Here is a 15182-nt window from a genome sequence, read left to right as displayed (position 1 = left end):
GCGTAATCTTTGGCATCCACGCCAAAGAGTTCAAACTTTGTCTGATCAAAGTGCAGAATTTTCTTTTTTATGGTCTGAGAGTCCTTCAGACGCCTTTTGGCTAAAGAGTTAGCTGTTAGTTGGCCATAAATTAGCAAGTGTCTTATACGAAGGAGTGGCTTCTGTCCGGCCACTCTACAGGTCTTAGGCCTGATTGGTGGAATGCTTCAGAAATGGTCATCCTTCTGGTTTTCCTGTCACCACAGAGGACCATTGGAGCTCTGACAGAGTGACCATCGAGTTCTTGGGTCACCTTCCTGACAAAGGCCCTTGTCTCCCAATTACTCTGTTTGACAGGTGGCCAGCTCTAGGAAGAGTCCTGGTGGGTCGTAAATCCTTGCATTTACAGATGGACATTTCTGCGTACCCTTCCCCAGATTTGTGCCCTCGAGATCATCCTGTCTCGTGTCTGGCAACTCCTTTGACTTCATGCATTGGCTTGTGCTCTGACATGCACTGTAGGACCTTATACTGAATAGAGATGTGTGTGCCTTTCCAAATCATATTCAATCAATGGAATTACCACAGGGAAACTCCAATTAAGATGTAGGAAGCTCTCAAGGATGTTTTGTGACCAAGGCTGTGGTACAGTAATTTCTTAGTTTTATATTTTTTGCAATTCGCAAAAACATTTCTACAAATATTTTTCACATTGTCATTATGGGGTCTTGTGTGTAGAATTTAGAGAATTTATTCCATTTTGGAATGAGGCTGTAATAGAGGAAAATGTGGAAAAAATGAAGCGCTATATGAATACGTCATGATTAACAATTCAGAGCCACTTAAAATATCTTGATTTGAAAATTGCAGGTTTGGCTACCATAAGTTAGCAAACTTAAGTGTCCGAAAGCTTATTTGGTAAAGGTCCTTACCCAGCCCCAGTGCCATTTCCACAAAGCAGAGCATCCCTGCGACCGGGGAGAAAATAGTAATTTCCTGAAACAGAAGACACCAGAAATGTTAAATATGATTTTTTGCCAATCTTCCATTGAATGAGATTTATAGTAAATATTTCTTTAATAATAACGTATACGATTGAACAAAATTAAGTGAGAATAGTTATCTTTTTTTTTTTTAAATACAGTATTCATATCTCAAATCCATTGGTCTAAATTATTAAGCACAACAGTTTAGAAAATGGTTGCGAAAGCAGAAAAGGTTTGTTTCTATTTTTGACAATGTAATTGAAAAAAAAATGACTAAATGAAAATCTTCAACAATCAATTTACTGTACATGTTAACATAAGAGTCCTCTGAATGTATCAGTCCATAGACATTTCATGCCTGCATCTGATTTTAGGATGCAATAATTGCCCCACAGAGTTACTATTTGGAGGTCTTTTTTCTTTTCCTTCCCGCATCTCAGAATCCTTTTTATAATGCTCCATAATGTTCAATAAGGTTCAAGTAAGAGGATGATAGTGGCCACATAATAAGATGTCTCCTTTCATACCCACAGCAGCTTTTTTTTTTCTTTGCAGCGTGGGATGGTAAGTTGTTTTGCACAATAATTATTTCACTGTGGAAGGCATAGTTGTTCTTTTTATACCACTGCAAGAAAGGATCAGTGAGAAATTTAACAAAGGTCACTCACTCCTTATTATTCTAGCCCAAAACATCACTCTGACCCTTTTCCATTTTGCATGAAAACTGTGACTTGTTTAACCATTTTGCTTTAATTAAGCTTACTTGGGGACCTATTTTTGAAACCTGTTAGAGATTTATATCAGTGCTCTAAACAACATATTGTCTGTAAAAGCACAGAAAAACAAAAGTCAAACATGCTGCAACTTTAGCAGAAGCTAAATTGAACCCGGTGAACCCACATGCAGCCGATCTGTCCCTCTTGGCTTACTGTCATCGCTGATGTACTCGGTCCAGTTGAAGCTGCTCCCTGTGCTGTTCAGGAACGCGTCGTTGATTTCTGCTAGGCTGCTATTGAAAAGAAACATGTCGGCGGCCACAGCGCTGCTGCTGTTGGTGTCGTTGCCATTGATGGGCAAGCGGACGCATTTCTGCCTCAAATTGCCCATGAAGAGCTGCAGGCCAATCAGAGCAAACACGCTGAGGCAGAACACGGTCAGGATCATAACATCCGACAGCTTTTTAACTGACTGGATCAATGCACCCACGATTGTCTTCAAGCCTGAGTGGAAGACAGGGTAAGGGGGAGTGGGACATAGCAAAGGAGGAAATAATTAGTACCTGTCACATACAAGCTTGTATAGAGATCAGTTCAACAAAAGCTTTTCAAATAACAAGCAGCCAGATTGAGTTTTTATGAATGAACGCTTGCACTGTCATCAGAACAAAATCTGATACAGATCACTGTTTATCACAGATAAACAAGAATCGATCAATTCTGTGATGTCAACTCATACTTGATGCTTGATGCTCGGGCTTGAATGGCCCTCTTTGATGGCCTCCGAAAATGAATTAAGTTGTTTAGGGGGGGAGGGGGTCATTTATATGCGGATTTTCATTATTCGCAGGCCAACCCGTCCCTACCGCCTGTCTACTGTATTTCAACATATAATGGTTTCAGTCATAGTTGAAATATGTATTTAATTGGCTTTAGATTTGTTCAAAGCTGCTCTATGTAGGAATTTACCCCAAAATATCTTTACAATAGCCTTTTTATTTGACCATTTAAGACTGAAACATCTTATTAGCCGAGTAACACCTTAGCTGTTCACAATGGGTACTCCTACAAGCCTCTGGCTTTAGATTTGTTTATTGTTTGTTTTTAGTTTTCCGACTGGATTCAGGTTAGAATTTCTGTGGATGTGATGTTATGCGCGCAGTGTGTATGTGAGAAAGGACGCGTGCAGTTTAATTTTTTAAAAATTCAAAATTCAATTTCCTGCATTGAGCAGCTTTAATATTCAAATTTGGCACAAAAAAACTTTATTTTAAAACAAATAAGTTTATAAATAAATTTAGTGATAGAATTTTACAGGAGAAACCAGGAAAATAAACTTAAATGTGCATATTTTTATCGGGCACAGTAAGTGCATTAAACTAGGAAAAATCTGAAGTCTAAAGAAAAAATATAGTTGAGGAAAAGAGGGGGAATATTTGTAGGTTGTATGCTTCCAAAATGTATTAAGAAAGCAAAAATATTGTGACATAGCAAAAGCTTATTAAAAAGTATTGAGAAAAAATATTTTTTTGTTCTGTGGATGTAATATAATATGTAATTACAAGTTGTACTTTTCTTTTGCTTTTTGCGATGAAAACAGCTTTCAACTACTATCCACTGAAGAACATGACATGCTTCAAACAGGAATAGCACACTTGACAGACACGCACGTAAACGCACACACATTTGTTTGCCACCAGAAAATCTTCCTTTGCAATGTCTCATGCATAAAGGAAAAAGCACAAAATCCACAGGTGGCTCCCAAGGCAAGAATAGATTTGAAAGAAAGAGTTCTGCCTTTCTACATGTCGAAAAGCTCGGAATCCTTTCAATCTATGCAGATTGGAGCCAGATTCCAGCTTCTTTTTTTTTTTTTAAGGTAACATGAAGGATGGCAAAACGGCGCTATCAGGCTTTGCTGCAGTGAAGATGAGCTCAGAAGTGAGTAGATGTTGCCAAAAACGCCACTTAGCAGTGAGCATTTCATTCGCCCTTTCGGCCTTGATGCTGTGCTCACCTGGGATGACTGATATAGTTTTCAGGGCCCGCAGAACCCTGAAGGTTCGCAGTGCTGATACATTGCCCAGGTCCACAAACTCTGTGACATATCTGTAAGGGAGGAGGTAGCGAGGCAGGGGAGGGGGTTCGGGGGAGTTGCCAGGTGTTTTTCGGGATGCACACGTTCACGCGCACACAACACAGACACCCACGTCCAAAGCGTCACAAAACAAAAGGGGAGGGGTCATGGAGAAGGGAGAGGGAGTGGCAAACGGTCACACACAGGAGGATACACTGAGGCACCCTTACCTGGTATCACTGAGATAGTTTTCAAAGCTCTCAATACTCTGAATGTGCGCAGAGCTGAAACATTGCCTAGGTTTACAAACTCTGTTATATACCTGCAGGATTAAATGCACAGTTATCACATAGCATCACTCAAGAATGAGTACAAACATGTACAGGCATTTGAGAAATGAAATAATCTCAAATCAGACTTCATGTACACATTGGGCAAAATGACCATATCTATGCAGCGTACCAAGTGCTCCTGCCGAATATGATACAATGAACACCGAGTACAATTCCTCGACAACACGCCTAAGAGGAGCTAGCTTGTCAAGCCAATTATTTCTTCCACATAATCAGGATTTGAAAAGTTTTCCCTAAAATCCCGACCTGCTCTTCTGTCGTGTCAAATTACACCATTGATACGCCATTGTTTGTGCAATACTGGCCATGGGAAAGCAACTGTATTTGATAGGAAGTGAGGGAAATAATGTTTATAATTGTATTTCTAAAGCACTTTATAAGGGGACAAAAAACTAACCAAGTGGATTTTGGTAGGTTTTGTGCAGGGGTCAAACAAAAATCTTCAGCTGCAAAAAGAATGCTGTCAAATGCATCTCGAGTTTGTAAAGGCATTAAGACTTTGGTTCCGACATTTACCTCGGAAGCATTTGATATAAAACAGTTTTTGCTCTAAATATGAGTTTTAAAAAAATGCATTTAACTAATAAATCTATTGGAATATTTAAATGTAAAAAGTGGGATACCCCCCAAAACACACACACATGAAGCAATAGTTCTGTAGAAAAATAATGGTTGCATTCCATTCAGCATCCTGAAAAAGCTTGAGTTTGACCCATTAAAATATAAATTGATTAGGCTCACATAATTGTGTTCAATTTTTTCTTCTTACTTTTTTTGGGGCAATTTTAAAATTTACACCAGGACATAAATTTGAATATTTTAAACATTAGTGAAGACATTTCTTGGTATGATTTACTTTCCAGATGATCATACATTTTTTGTTTTCTCTCCTTATTTGTTTGTGTAATATGTGAAGCTTATATACCAAATGATCATGTGTGAAAAGGGTTGGGCACCTAAACTCATATAGGGTACCTTTATTGAGGCAGGATATACTGTATATAGGCTGCGATCATGTCAATTAGGACATATGACATATCTTTGGTTATGATTTCTAAAAAATACAATATAATGCAGATCATCCTCCTTTCTTACACTCAGGGATTAGCAGCAAAAGTTCGAGATCAGGGAGGGTTGCTGTCATAAATTAAGTCACTTTAAAAAATCCAAGATAAAGCAATTGCGTGTTTCTGTAAAATGTATGAATTTATGGAACAATTATGGAAGAGAATTGAAAAAGTGTGAATACTCGCTGTGTTCAAAAAAGAGGTTTAAAACTACAGTGTTAGGAAAAATTTAAAATCAGGTGTAAACATGAGCAAAAACTTGTTTTGCTTGTTTTATTTTTTGTTTTTATTTGTGATATATTATTTCAAATGAATAACCCACTGGTGCATTAACATAATATGAGTAATATGAGGTAGGACTTACCATAGATAAGTTTTTGTACTTCTTCTTACTCACTTGAGAATTGGAACTATGACATCTATTAATGATCCTTTTCTGTCTTTTCATTTTTATTTTCATATCTTGCAATGTTTAGATGTTCAATCAATCAATCAATCAATCAATCAAAGTGTAAATGTGCCAAAAATACTTACGCCATGAGGATCACGCTAAAGTCCAGCCAGTTCCAAGGGTCGCGCAGAAAAGTGAACTTCCCCACGCAGAAGCCTCTGGCCAGGATCTTTATGAGGGACTCAAAAGTGTAAATCCCTGTGAACGTGTATCTGGCAAGTGAGAAACAATGACAAATAGCGGAGTTAAGACAGCTTGCAGGACCTAGTGATACTTTTGGAAGGTATAATGATGTCATATAATATACACACAATTTGAAGAAAAAAAAAAGACTTCTAAACTTTAATCCTACATTAACAAACACGCCAGATTACAAAAAAAAAACACACACAAGATCTTAACTTTATGTAAAACAGAGAAGCAAGACTCAGTTGAAAAGAGCAAAGGGACTTACTCTACATTCTTGGCCCACTCCGGAGGGTTACTTAGCGTCATGAAAGAACAATTGGTTAGGATGGTGAACATGATCAACATGCTGAACATCGTGGAAACACAAAAGTCAAGGAACACATGGGAAAATTCATGTTCACATGTACTGTTAAATTTTTTTAATAAATAAAAAAATAAATATATACATATATTATATATATATTAGGGGTGTGCCCAAAAAAATCAATTCTCATAAGAATCGCGATTCTCAATTAGTACGATTCAGAATCGATTTTAAATGTCCCAAAATGTATTTTATTTAAATTATTTTATACTGTCGAACCTTTGTTTGTGTGTGCCTTTATTGGGAGCGCTGTTCAGGTTGTACCCGATTTGGCCACTTAGGGGCAGTGTGGTTCCAAGCAGTCTGATACACTGTTGAGTTGTAGCCACATCAGAGAGTGGAAGGAACACGTCACGATCAAGTTTTTCCAATAAAAGTTTTTTGGTTTTTTTGCAGCGTGGAGCCGTTCTTTTGAGTGATAAAAGTGCCGCGAGTAGAGCACTAATTAGCATTAGCGAGTCAGACTGGAGTAGATCATTACGATTCTTTGAACATTGATAAATTGAATCAAAAATCGTTCGTAATCGATTCTGAATCGAATCGCACACCCAAAAATCGAATTGAATCGTGAGACATTCAAAGATTCCCACCCCTAATATATATATCTCAAATCCTGATGCACCATAACCATAGTTACCATTTCTATATGCTTCTTGAATTATGCTTGAGTTCTGATTTCCCTCAGAGGGTTGGTTGTAACTGTGAAAGCGTATCCTACAAATGTATCGTCTCCATCACTTGCATTTAAGCGCACAGTGGCTGCAAAACACTTGAACCATTCAACTGTTGTTTTGGCATTCAGAACATCTGAATCTCATTTGGTCTGATAAACACTTCAATCTACGTGAATCTCTGTTAATAGCCCACTTTCAAAGGATATGAGTGTACTAAAACTCTAATAGCTATCCTCCTAAGCGGGTTGAAGGGACTTAAGATGTACAAGGCAGGAGTGGCGTTGAAACGGAAGATTGCCTTCCCACGATTCAATACTATGAACGTCTGAAAAGGAGAGGAAAGGTAGTGAAGACATTGAAACATGTTGGTATTTATGTACACTATTAATAATGCCGAATGTGCGTGTAATCAGGCGAAAGTAGTCTGAGGGTCTAATTTACGAAAGGTTTGTGCAATCAAAAGCTGGCGCAAACAGAAGCTGATCGAGTATCCAAACGCACCGAGGAAATTGCTGCACAAGTCATTGCGTGCGTTCTGGGAGGGGCGTATGCCAATAGATTAATTTATCAAGCACAATGTGATTTGGAAAACCTGTGATGAAAGGAGAAGTGGAAAACATATTTTCTGCCCGTGTAAACATTTTTTAAATGCTATGGAAAAACAGACATTTTGACATTCTACTGACTTCTGGTAGGCGGAAATTGATGTCAAAGTGCCTTCGGGCTCGCATTGCGTACTTCATGTGACCAAACCCAGGAAACAGGTGAGTGAGTTACCGTCAAAATACCGTTGGTTAGGCTCGTGGGGCGCAGTTCCCCTTAATGATATCTAGGGGTGATACTGGGATATTGCATTTATTCGTCTTCCCAATGCCCTTCACTTCACAAGTCCGTCACAATAGTACATTGAAATCACTCCGCCAGCCCCAAAGGAAGGCATGGCATCCTCGTGCCCTCGTATCACATAATGAATGGGTTCGTCGACGGCACGTTGCTAAGCGCAACCAGGAAGCCAGTCACAAGAAATCGTGTCATTTCACCAACGGCAAAAAACTCCTTTCAATTCTGCATTTCCTTGCATCCGGGTCATTGCAACGCTCTTTAACAAAGGGTGCTGGCCTCTCACAGAACTGTTTTATGAGCGCGCTATCCCAAGTTTTAAACGCAATGTGACACACGTTAAAAAAAAAAAGTGGAAAAAAATGTGAAACTAATAAATACTTCAAATGAATTTTTGACGTCTATAGCCGTCAATGGCAGTGAATGAGTTAAAGAAATATGCCGTATATCCCAATACAGTGTTCCCTCACTTTTCACGGGTGATATGTTCCACGCCCGCCCACGACATGAGAATTTCTGCAAAGTAGAGGTCATTTAACACACACACAAAAAACATTTTGTCATTAAAAAGGTTTACTAATTGTTTGGATGCATAATTACTATCGCTAAACGTATTTCCAGTTTGCGAGCGAAACAACATGTCCGCCTTCACGGAGCAGTATGGAAATGCAATTCACTGCCATCCACCTTGAATTATCAAGCAAGAATGCAATAGATTTCGTTTTATTATACTTCATCCATACGAGTGTAAACATTCATGCTTATTTTCATCAAAATGGTGTTTATAAATAATTCAATGCATTTTCGTTGCAATGGTGCCACAGTGTAGCGATCGACTTATTATGGTATGAACCCAAATCAAAACCCACGATAGAGCGATGGACCACTGTATAGCATTTTTCCTTATGATTGCATGAAATTAATGGCAATTTCTATTCTTATTATTTGTATTTCCTGATTATAAAACGGCCACTAGATGGCAGCCAATACTGGTATCGACCGTCGTCACGACTACCAATCTTTGCAATATGGATGGGTATCAACCGATACCGCTATCTGGTATCGGTACTCGCCATCGCTACTCTGATTAATATTCCAGCATTTTCACAGCAGTTGCAAATAGCCACGCTGTTAGAGTGAGGGAAAACGCTATTTAGAACTATTTGGGATTTTAGTAAATCAAACCCTAAGTTTATTTTTCCATTTGGGATTTTTTTTTTTTTTTATGGGTAAACAGATCAACCAAACTTCACAGACACCGACATAAGTAAGAATGCGCCGCTGGATTGTATCACTAGTTGTCAAAAAAATATATACACACACAAGCACGTGTAAAATAAATTTAAAAAAAAACAATACAATACTCTACATTTGTTTCACTTTGTTTCACATAATATAAACTATATCCATCCTCCATCCTCTCAAAATAAATGTTGCGATTGGTTCAAACAGACCTTCTGATTGCTGTAATAGCTGTCCAAATCCTCCAGAGGAGTGGACACCAAACCAGGAGGGATGTCCCCGTAGATGAAAGGAAGGGATTTTCCTGCCTCCAAGTCACTGTTGGGCTTGGGCCCATTTTCATCGTCGCAGTCGCTGCGCCGATCTGCCCGCGGTCTCCGGGCCACCTCTTCAGCGATGCGCCTTTCAATGGCAGCCACAGACTCCGGGACGAAGGGGCGGAAGCTGTCAGGACCAGGCGGTACCAGCAACTGGGCCATTTTGTCATCCTGATCCTTTAAGTCGAGAGTGGCTCAGTTGGATTAGGGAGCTGCAGCACAAAAGGAAAACAAAAGGTTATGAGTTGAGTTGGGCCATATTAGCTCATTCACTGCCATTGACGGCTATAAACGTCAAAAATTAATTTGAACTATTTCTATTAGTTTTACTTTTTTCCACTTTTGTTAACAAGAGTATGAAAACCTAGACAAGAAAAGATTCTTTAAAATTAGGGGCGTCAGGCGATTGAAATTTGTAATTGTAATTAATCACATGACTTCAATAGTTAACTCATGATTAATCACAAATTTTATATCTGTTCTAAATGTACAACAATTTTCTTCTAGGTTTTCATACTCTTAACAAAAGTGGGAAAAAATGTTAAACTAATAGAAATTGTTTAAATGAATTTTTTACGTCTATAGCCGTCAATGGCAGTGAAGGAGTTAGTGGGGGGGGGGGGGGGACACCCCCACTCAAAAAAAACAACAACTCATAAGAGCAGAATTTATTCCTATCTTGTCACACAGAGCACAATATGAAAAATATTGCACTCATGTTGTCTGTTTCTTCCCAAGAATTAAATGACTATAGATTTACTGCAAATAACATATCGTTGTTGTATGTTGCCTGACAATCAGGTGCGTGTAGTGACAAGCAATTAAATGTTAACCCACAGCATTGCAAAAGGGACCATTAACCTGTATAACCACCGGTTGCCATTCAAACAACAGAATAATTGCTTTGTGTTTATCTTAAGGGGCTCAGATTTCACACTATGTAAATCTGTGAGTAAATTCATTATTTCAGTCAACAGCTGCATCAATTTTGGGGGGAAATTTTTGTTGCCATTTGTTGACATTTTTCTCATGTGAAATATGTGCCCGTTTCTGAAAGTTTCGGAGGATGTTGTATGGCACCTTGAGGGCAACTTATTTGTAGCAACTATAGTAAGAGTATCACGTGAACATGATGAGCTCAAACAGCTTGCTACTCGAACAACCATCAATTTGAAAAAGAGATTTAACACACACACGCACAAAAAACAATGTCAGTAGATTAAATGAACAAAAGGCAGATTCCAGTAAAGGTTGAAAAGGGCAGGCAAGGTTCCTTCTGGGCTTGACACAAGAGAAAACAATGTGATAAACTTACTTTAGATCGGTATTTGCAATGGTGGAATTTACCAGCTGATCCACACACAACTACTGCTCGTTTTGCTCAACGTACATTATAAGTGCTCAGCTAAAGGTAAAGAATTGTTTGCACACAAAAAAAAGAGCAAATCGATCAGAGTCAAAATGGTAATGGTCTTATTTCTACACACTGCATAGCAGCATCCTTTACAAGTGTTTTCAAAATCAAATGATCTGTAAATTATTTTTCAGTGTGATGTTTAATTCAAAACTAGATTTAAGTGTTGGATCATATTTTGGTGTATTTAGGGTTCAAACTATTAATATAAGGAATTATCTACAGATTATCCACATCGGGGCTGGGTCCCTTACTCCACATAAGCGAGGGTTCATTGGACCCAGTTCATTTTGACCCAGTCAAGTAAGGGTGTTAAAAAAAAATCGATTCAACAATATACCACGATCGTATAGTGCGCAATTTTTTAATCGATTAAATATGCGGCCGAATCAATTTTTAAACATAATTTTTTTTATGGGAACATTCAACAAAACGTCTTATTTAGGATTAGGGTTCACACTATAAGCATGGAAGAATGTTCTATTAATGGAGCATTAAAAATTCATATTTGATTTCAGGGCTGCTCAAACATGAAACAGACTGCAACCTGTTTGTTAAATACGGTGGCTCAGTTATAAGCCTGAAGTTTCAGATAAATTAATACATTTTCATACAAATCTTACAGTGTACACGTTTACTGATTAGTATTTTCTATATTTGAGTAAAAAAAATTGCAATAATCAATTTATAGATTTGGCATCGAATCGTGACCTATGAATCGTGATACGGATCATCGGATTACTACGCAATTAACACTCCTATAGTCAAGCATTCCCAACTGAACAACAAGAACAACAACAAAAAATATTTATTGTATTATTGTTTTAATTCTGTTTATTTTTTACTTTATTTAAAATAATATGTGTATGCAGCTATGATTATTCAAATGAACACTTCCACAACATTCATAGGAAATCACAATGTCCCATCACGTGAGCTATTTTTAGAACTGGCCCTCTGCATGTGGTTTTACCTGGTAGGCTACCCTTATGGCACTATAGGTGACCCCTAGCGTGTACTTTATTGCCATCATTCGTCTTTCTCATATAAGCTCTTCCTAACCAAGCCAGAAAATCAATTGGGGCTTTGAAGCCAACAATTAGTGGAAAACACAGAGGTCCTAATCCAGGCCCATAAACCACATGGGTTTCGGTCAACGCAGTGAAATTAATGATCTAAATACCGCAGAGTGGTATTCCAAAGCATTAATACAATTGAATAAACACAAAAGCACTGCATGAACAATTAAGAACGACACGTAATTCTATGGGCTAGATTTGAAGATGCTTTTGCAAATGAACCTCTGAAAGGAGTCTGGGCGTGTCCTTGCCAGATGTGTCTATTTGCTCACAATCCGTCTCTAAAAGGGAGCGGCCACTTGTCTAAAAATAGACAAATACCTTTTACTTTGTATGAATAACAATGCATTCATTCCCTATAGTTCATTAAAATGGATGTCCCGACGTTTATTCAGGCCTGACGCAATGGTGGCTGATATAGGAAGCGGTGTTATTTTTCGTCCATTTTGTGTTCGTCAATGATCCAATATTATATTTACACTTCGTCAAGAGGAGACAAAATGAATGAGTCATGGTTGTATGCATTCATCAGCGAACCGTGATTTTTGTTTTGTTTGTTTGTTGACTTGGGGACTCACGCGCATAATTGTCAAACAGACAACAGGTTGAATACAGATTTTACAAGATGAATGCAGTTTCATGACATTCGAATTGAATCAAAGACATACTTTTATTTTAAATGGCTACCTTAATTGCTGGAATCCACCATTTCGGATTGAATCTGTTTTTATACCTAGCGACTAATAAAGCGACGTTTTCTAGTGTTACTTTACAAGTTGAAGGTGTCACAAGTCAAGGAGAAGATGACAGATACTCACCATCATTACTACGACGTTCCGCAGGTGGCCCTTAAGGTAAAATCCCATCGCATATTTCGCTTTTTCTTAAAACCGGATTGATGGACAGCACAAACACGACAAATTATCCAACACATTTCGAAATCCTTTCCCCCAAAAAAGAGACAATTGTATTGCCTATGTGAGCACGCGTTAGTGTCTTTTAAGCCCCTCGGTTAATTTTGCTCGCTTCCTGTCGGTTCGGCTTCAGCACAATGGACGTGCAATGGTGGCATCAGACGAACCCTGCGAGGACGTCAACAACCCACCCGCCAGGAGGACAAGTACGTCCACCTGCTGTCAGATGGAAGCAAAACACGTACCGGCGATCATTTCAACTATTTTTTCACTTGTCATTTTTAATCCATCGCATTTATTGAAGACTGATTCGTCTGATTAGGGGGTCATGCTGTGTATAATTACGGAGATCATAAAAAAGATGTAAAGTCTCCTTGCTTTTGCCTTAGGAAATGTTGCCACCTGTTGGCTAGCTCTTCATATTACGTCATGGAGAGGCTGTGGAAATGTACTTCGCCTGTTCAGAAGTCACAAGGTTCACTAAATGTACAGTACATGTTCAGCACATCCGTCATAAATGTCAAACGCACTATTCAACATCTGTTCTTAAGAGTACAGACACTGAAATCCTTAAGTTGTTGCAACCCATCAGGAGTCATATATCGATTCTTGTACAGAGAGAGGTCAGAAGTGTCTGCTTGAGCTGTAAATTCAATGAAGTAAAATTGTTAAAATGAATAATATAATGAAACCACCAGTTGCTTGATGCATTTTGTCACAGCGTTTCATTTGAAACTTGATGTTGAGTCGCAAAAATGTGATACAAATAATGGGTAGGCCTCATAGGCATCACCCCAGCCAACAGGACGAAACTGCTGAGGGGGAAATTCGAAGCTGTCAACCTGACGTCTGGTGCCCCCTGAACCCAATACTCACATAGTACCACGGCCCTGCTGTAATTGAGAGAACACTGTGGAATCTTACAAGTGTTTATTGGACAAAACTATGTCACATCTATGCACTGAAGTCATAGCCAGCTTCTTCATTTCAGTTCAGGCAGTTTTAAAGATCACCCACTTCAAGGTTATTTAATCCACCTTGATTTACCAATGATCATCCTTAAAGAGACAGTGTGTAGAGTTTTTCGATTTTTCAAGGTTCTTTCAACCCACTCTTAACTCATTCACTGCCATAAATTCATTAAAAAAATAATTTTAAAAAACGATTATTAAAAATTCGGGGCTTCAGGCGGTTACATTTTTTAATCGTAATTAATCGCATGACTTCACTAGTTAACTCACGATTAATCACAAATTTGTGTGTGTGTGCGTGGGGGGGGGGGGGTGAAACTAATAGAAATAGTTCAAATGAATTTTTGACTTTTATAGCCGTCAATGGCAGTGAATTAATTTAAAAAAAAGAAAAGAAAAGATTATTAAAAATTCGGGGCCTCAGGTGGTTAAAAATTTTAATTGTAATGAATCGCATGACTTCACTAGTTAACTCACGATTAATCACAAATTGTATATCTGTTCTAAATGAACAATACGTTTTTTATATAGTTTTTTTAAAACTTTTTTTTAACAAAAGTAGGGAAAAAATGTTAAACTAATAGAAATAGTTCAAATGAATTTTATAGCAGTCATTGGCAGTGAATGAGTTAATTTCAATATGCAAAAAAAAAAAGAAGCTATATCACAAGAATTTACATTTAAAAATATATATATATAATCATGGGTCTGTCTAGTAATCGTTTATTGTATTACATAGGTCGTGCCACACCTTACACAAGGCTGACATATTTCACTGCCATCTTTCTCGAAGGAGACAAACTTAGTGAACATCGTATTTGGTAGTCGGCTTGCGAAGTGTGGTCTCTGAGGCACCATAGTCGAGCAGCAGTGAGCCAAGAGGGAGTTAAAAGTAACATTAACTGATGTGTTTCAAAATGCACGTTTCGAATTTAGGCCGTTGCATTCTATAAGTTCACCACTAGATGGCAAAAATTCAACACACTGTGCCTTTCACAAAAAGATGTAATGAAGGCAGTTTTTGAAATATATAATTGGATAATGGCTTGGTTTTGGTGTGTTCCAAAATGCAAAGTAGAAAAATGTCAGTGTGGCTCTTGCATCATTCAATTTTTTTGCATGTAGGTTTGGAGGAAAACGTATGCACACCGTTGCTCTACTTTATATTAACGGCAATTGTTATCACTTTATCTTCCTGGACTCCTCTCCTTCTTTTTGTTGGGAAAAGACTGTAGAAATGTGCTTGAACTCATACATTCATTGTATAAATTAGCCATGCATTTCCAAAAACGTGCAATTCTACACTAGGAACACTAATTTCCATAAAGTAATCTCGCCCTGATTAAAATATTTCTAAATTAATTTATGTTCAAATGCCATGTGTTAACAGTCATAGAGCACAATGACAAATATTTACTGCAGTGACCCCAATGTCTTTATTTTTGCTCTCATTTTGGGACTGAAATTTAAAAAAAAATTTATTAGAAGAGATCACTATTTGAGTTAAAGAAGAAGAAGAAGAGGAAAGAAATACAAGACAAAACCACTC

The 15182-nt window shown here is 38.0% G+C and overlaps 1 protein-coding gene across 1 annotated transcript in view; it reads right to left on the bottom strand.

Annotated features, from left to right (window-relative positions):
• The window catches only part of LOC147178715 (sodium channel protein type 2 subunit alpha-like), a 35881-nt gene extending 22945 nt beyond the window's left edge, over positions 1-12936 (bottom strand). The window contains exons 1-8 of the mRNA XM_086069046.1: positions 12567-12936; positions 9151-9467; positions 7064-7181; positions 6084-6174; positions 5713-5841; positions 3699-3790; positions 1895-2185; positions 912-975 (exon numbers count right to left, since the gene is read on the bottom strand). Of these exons, the coding sequence (XP_085925172.1) occupies positions 912-975; positions 1895-2185; positions 3699-3790; positions 5713-5841; positions 6084-6174; positions 7064-7181; positions 9151-9417 (1052 nt within the window). The 5' untranslated portion in view covers positions 9418-9467; positions 12567-12936. The remainder of the gene's footprint in view (positions 1-911; positions 976-1894; positions 2186-3698; positions 3791-5712; positions 5842-6083; positions 6175-7063; positions 7182-9150; positions 9468-12566) is intronic.
• Between the last annotated feature and the right edge of the window lie 2246 nt (positions 12937-15182).

This window comes from Leptonotus elevatus, chromosome 2 (genome assembly GCF_054856555.1).
Source record: "Leptonotus elevatus isolate MCC_2025b chromosome 2, RoL_Lele_1.0, whole genome shotgun sequence".
In the NCBI taxonomy this organism is placed as follows: Eukaryota; Metazoa; Chordata; class Actinopteri; order Syngnathiformes; family Syngnathidae; genus Leptonotus; species Leptonotus elevatus.
Note: the sequence above shows the minus strand (reverse complement) of the source record. Positions and strands in the feature narration are given on the sequence as shown.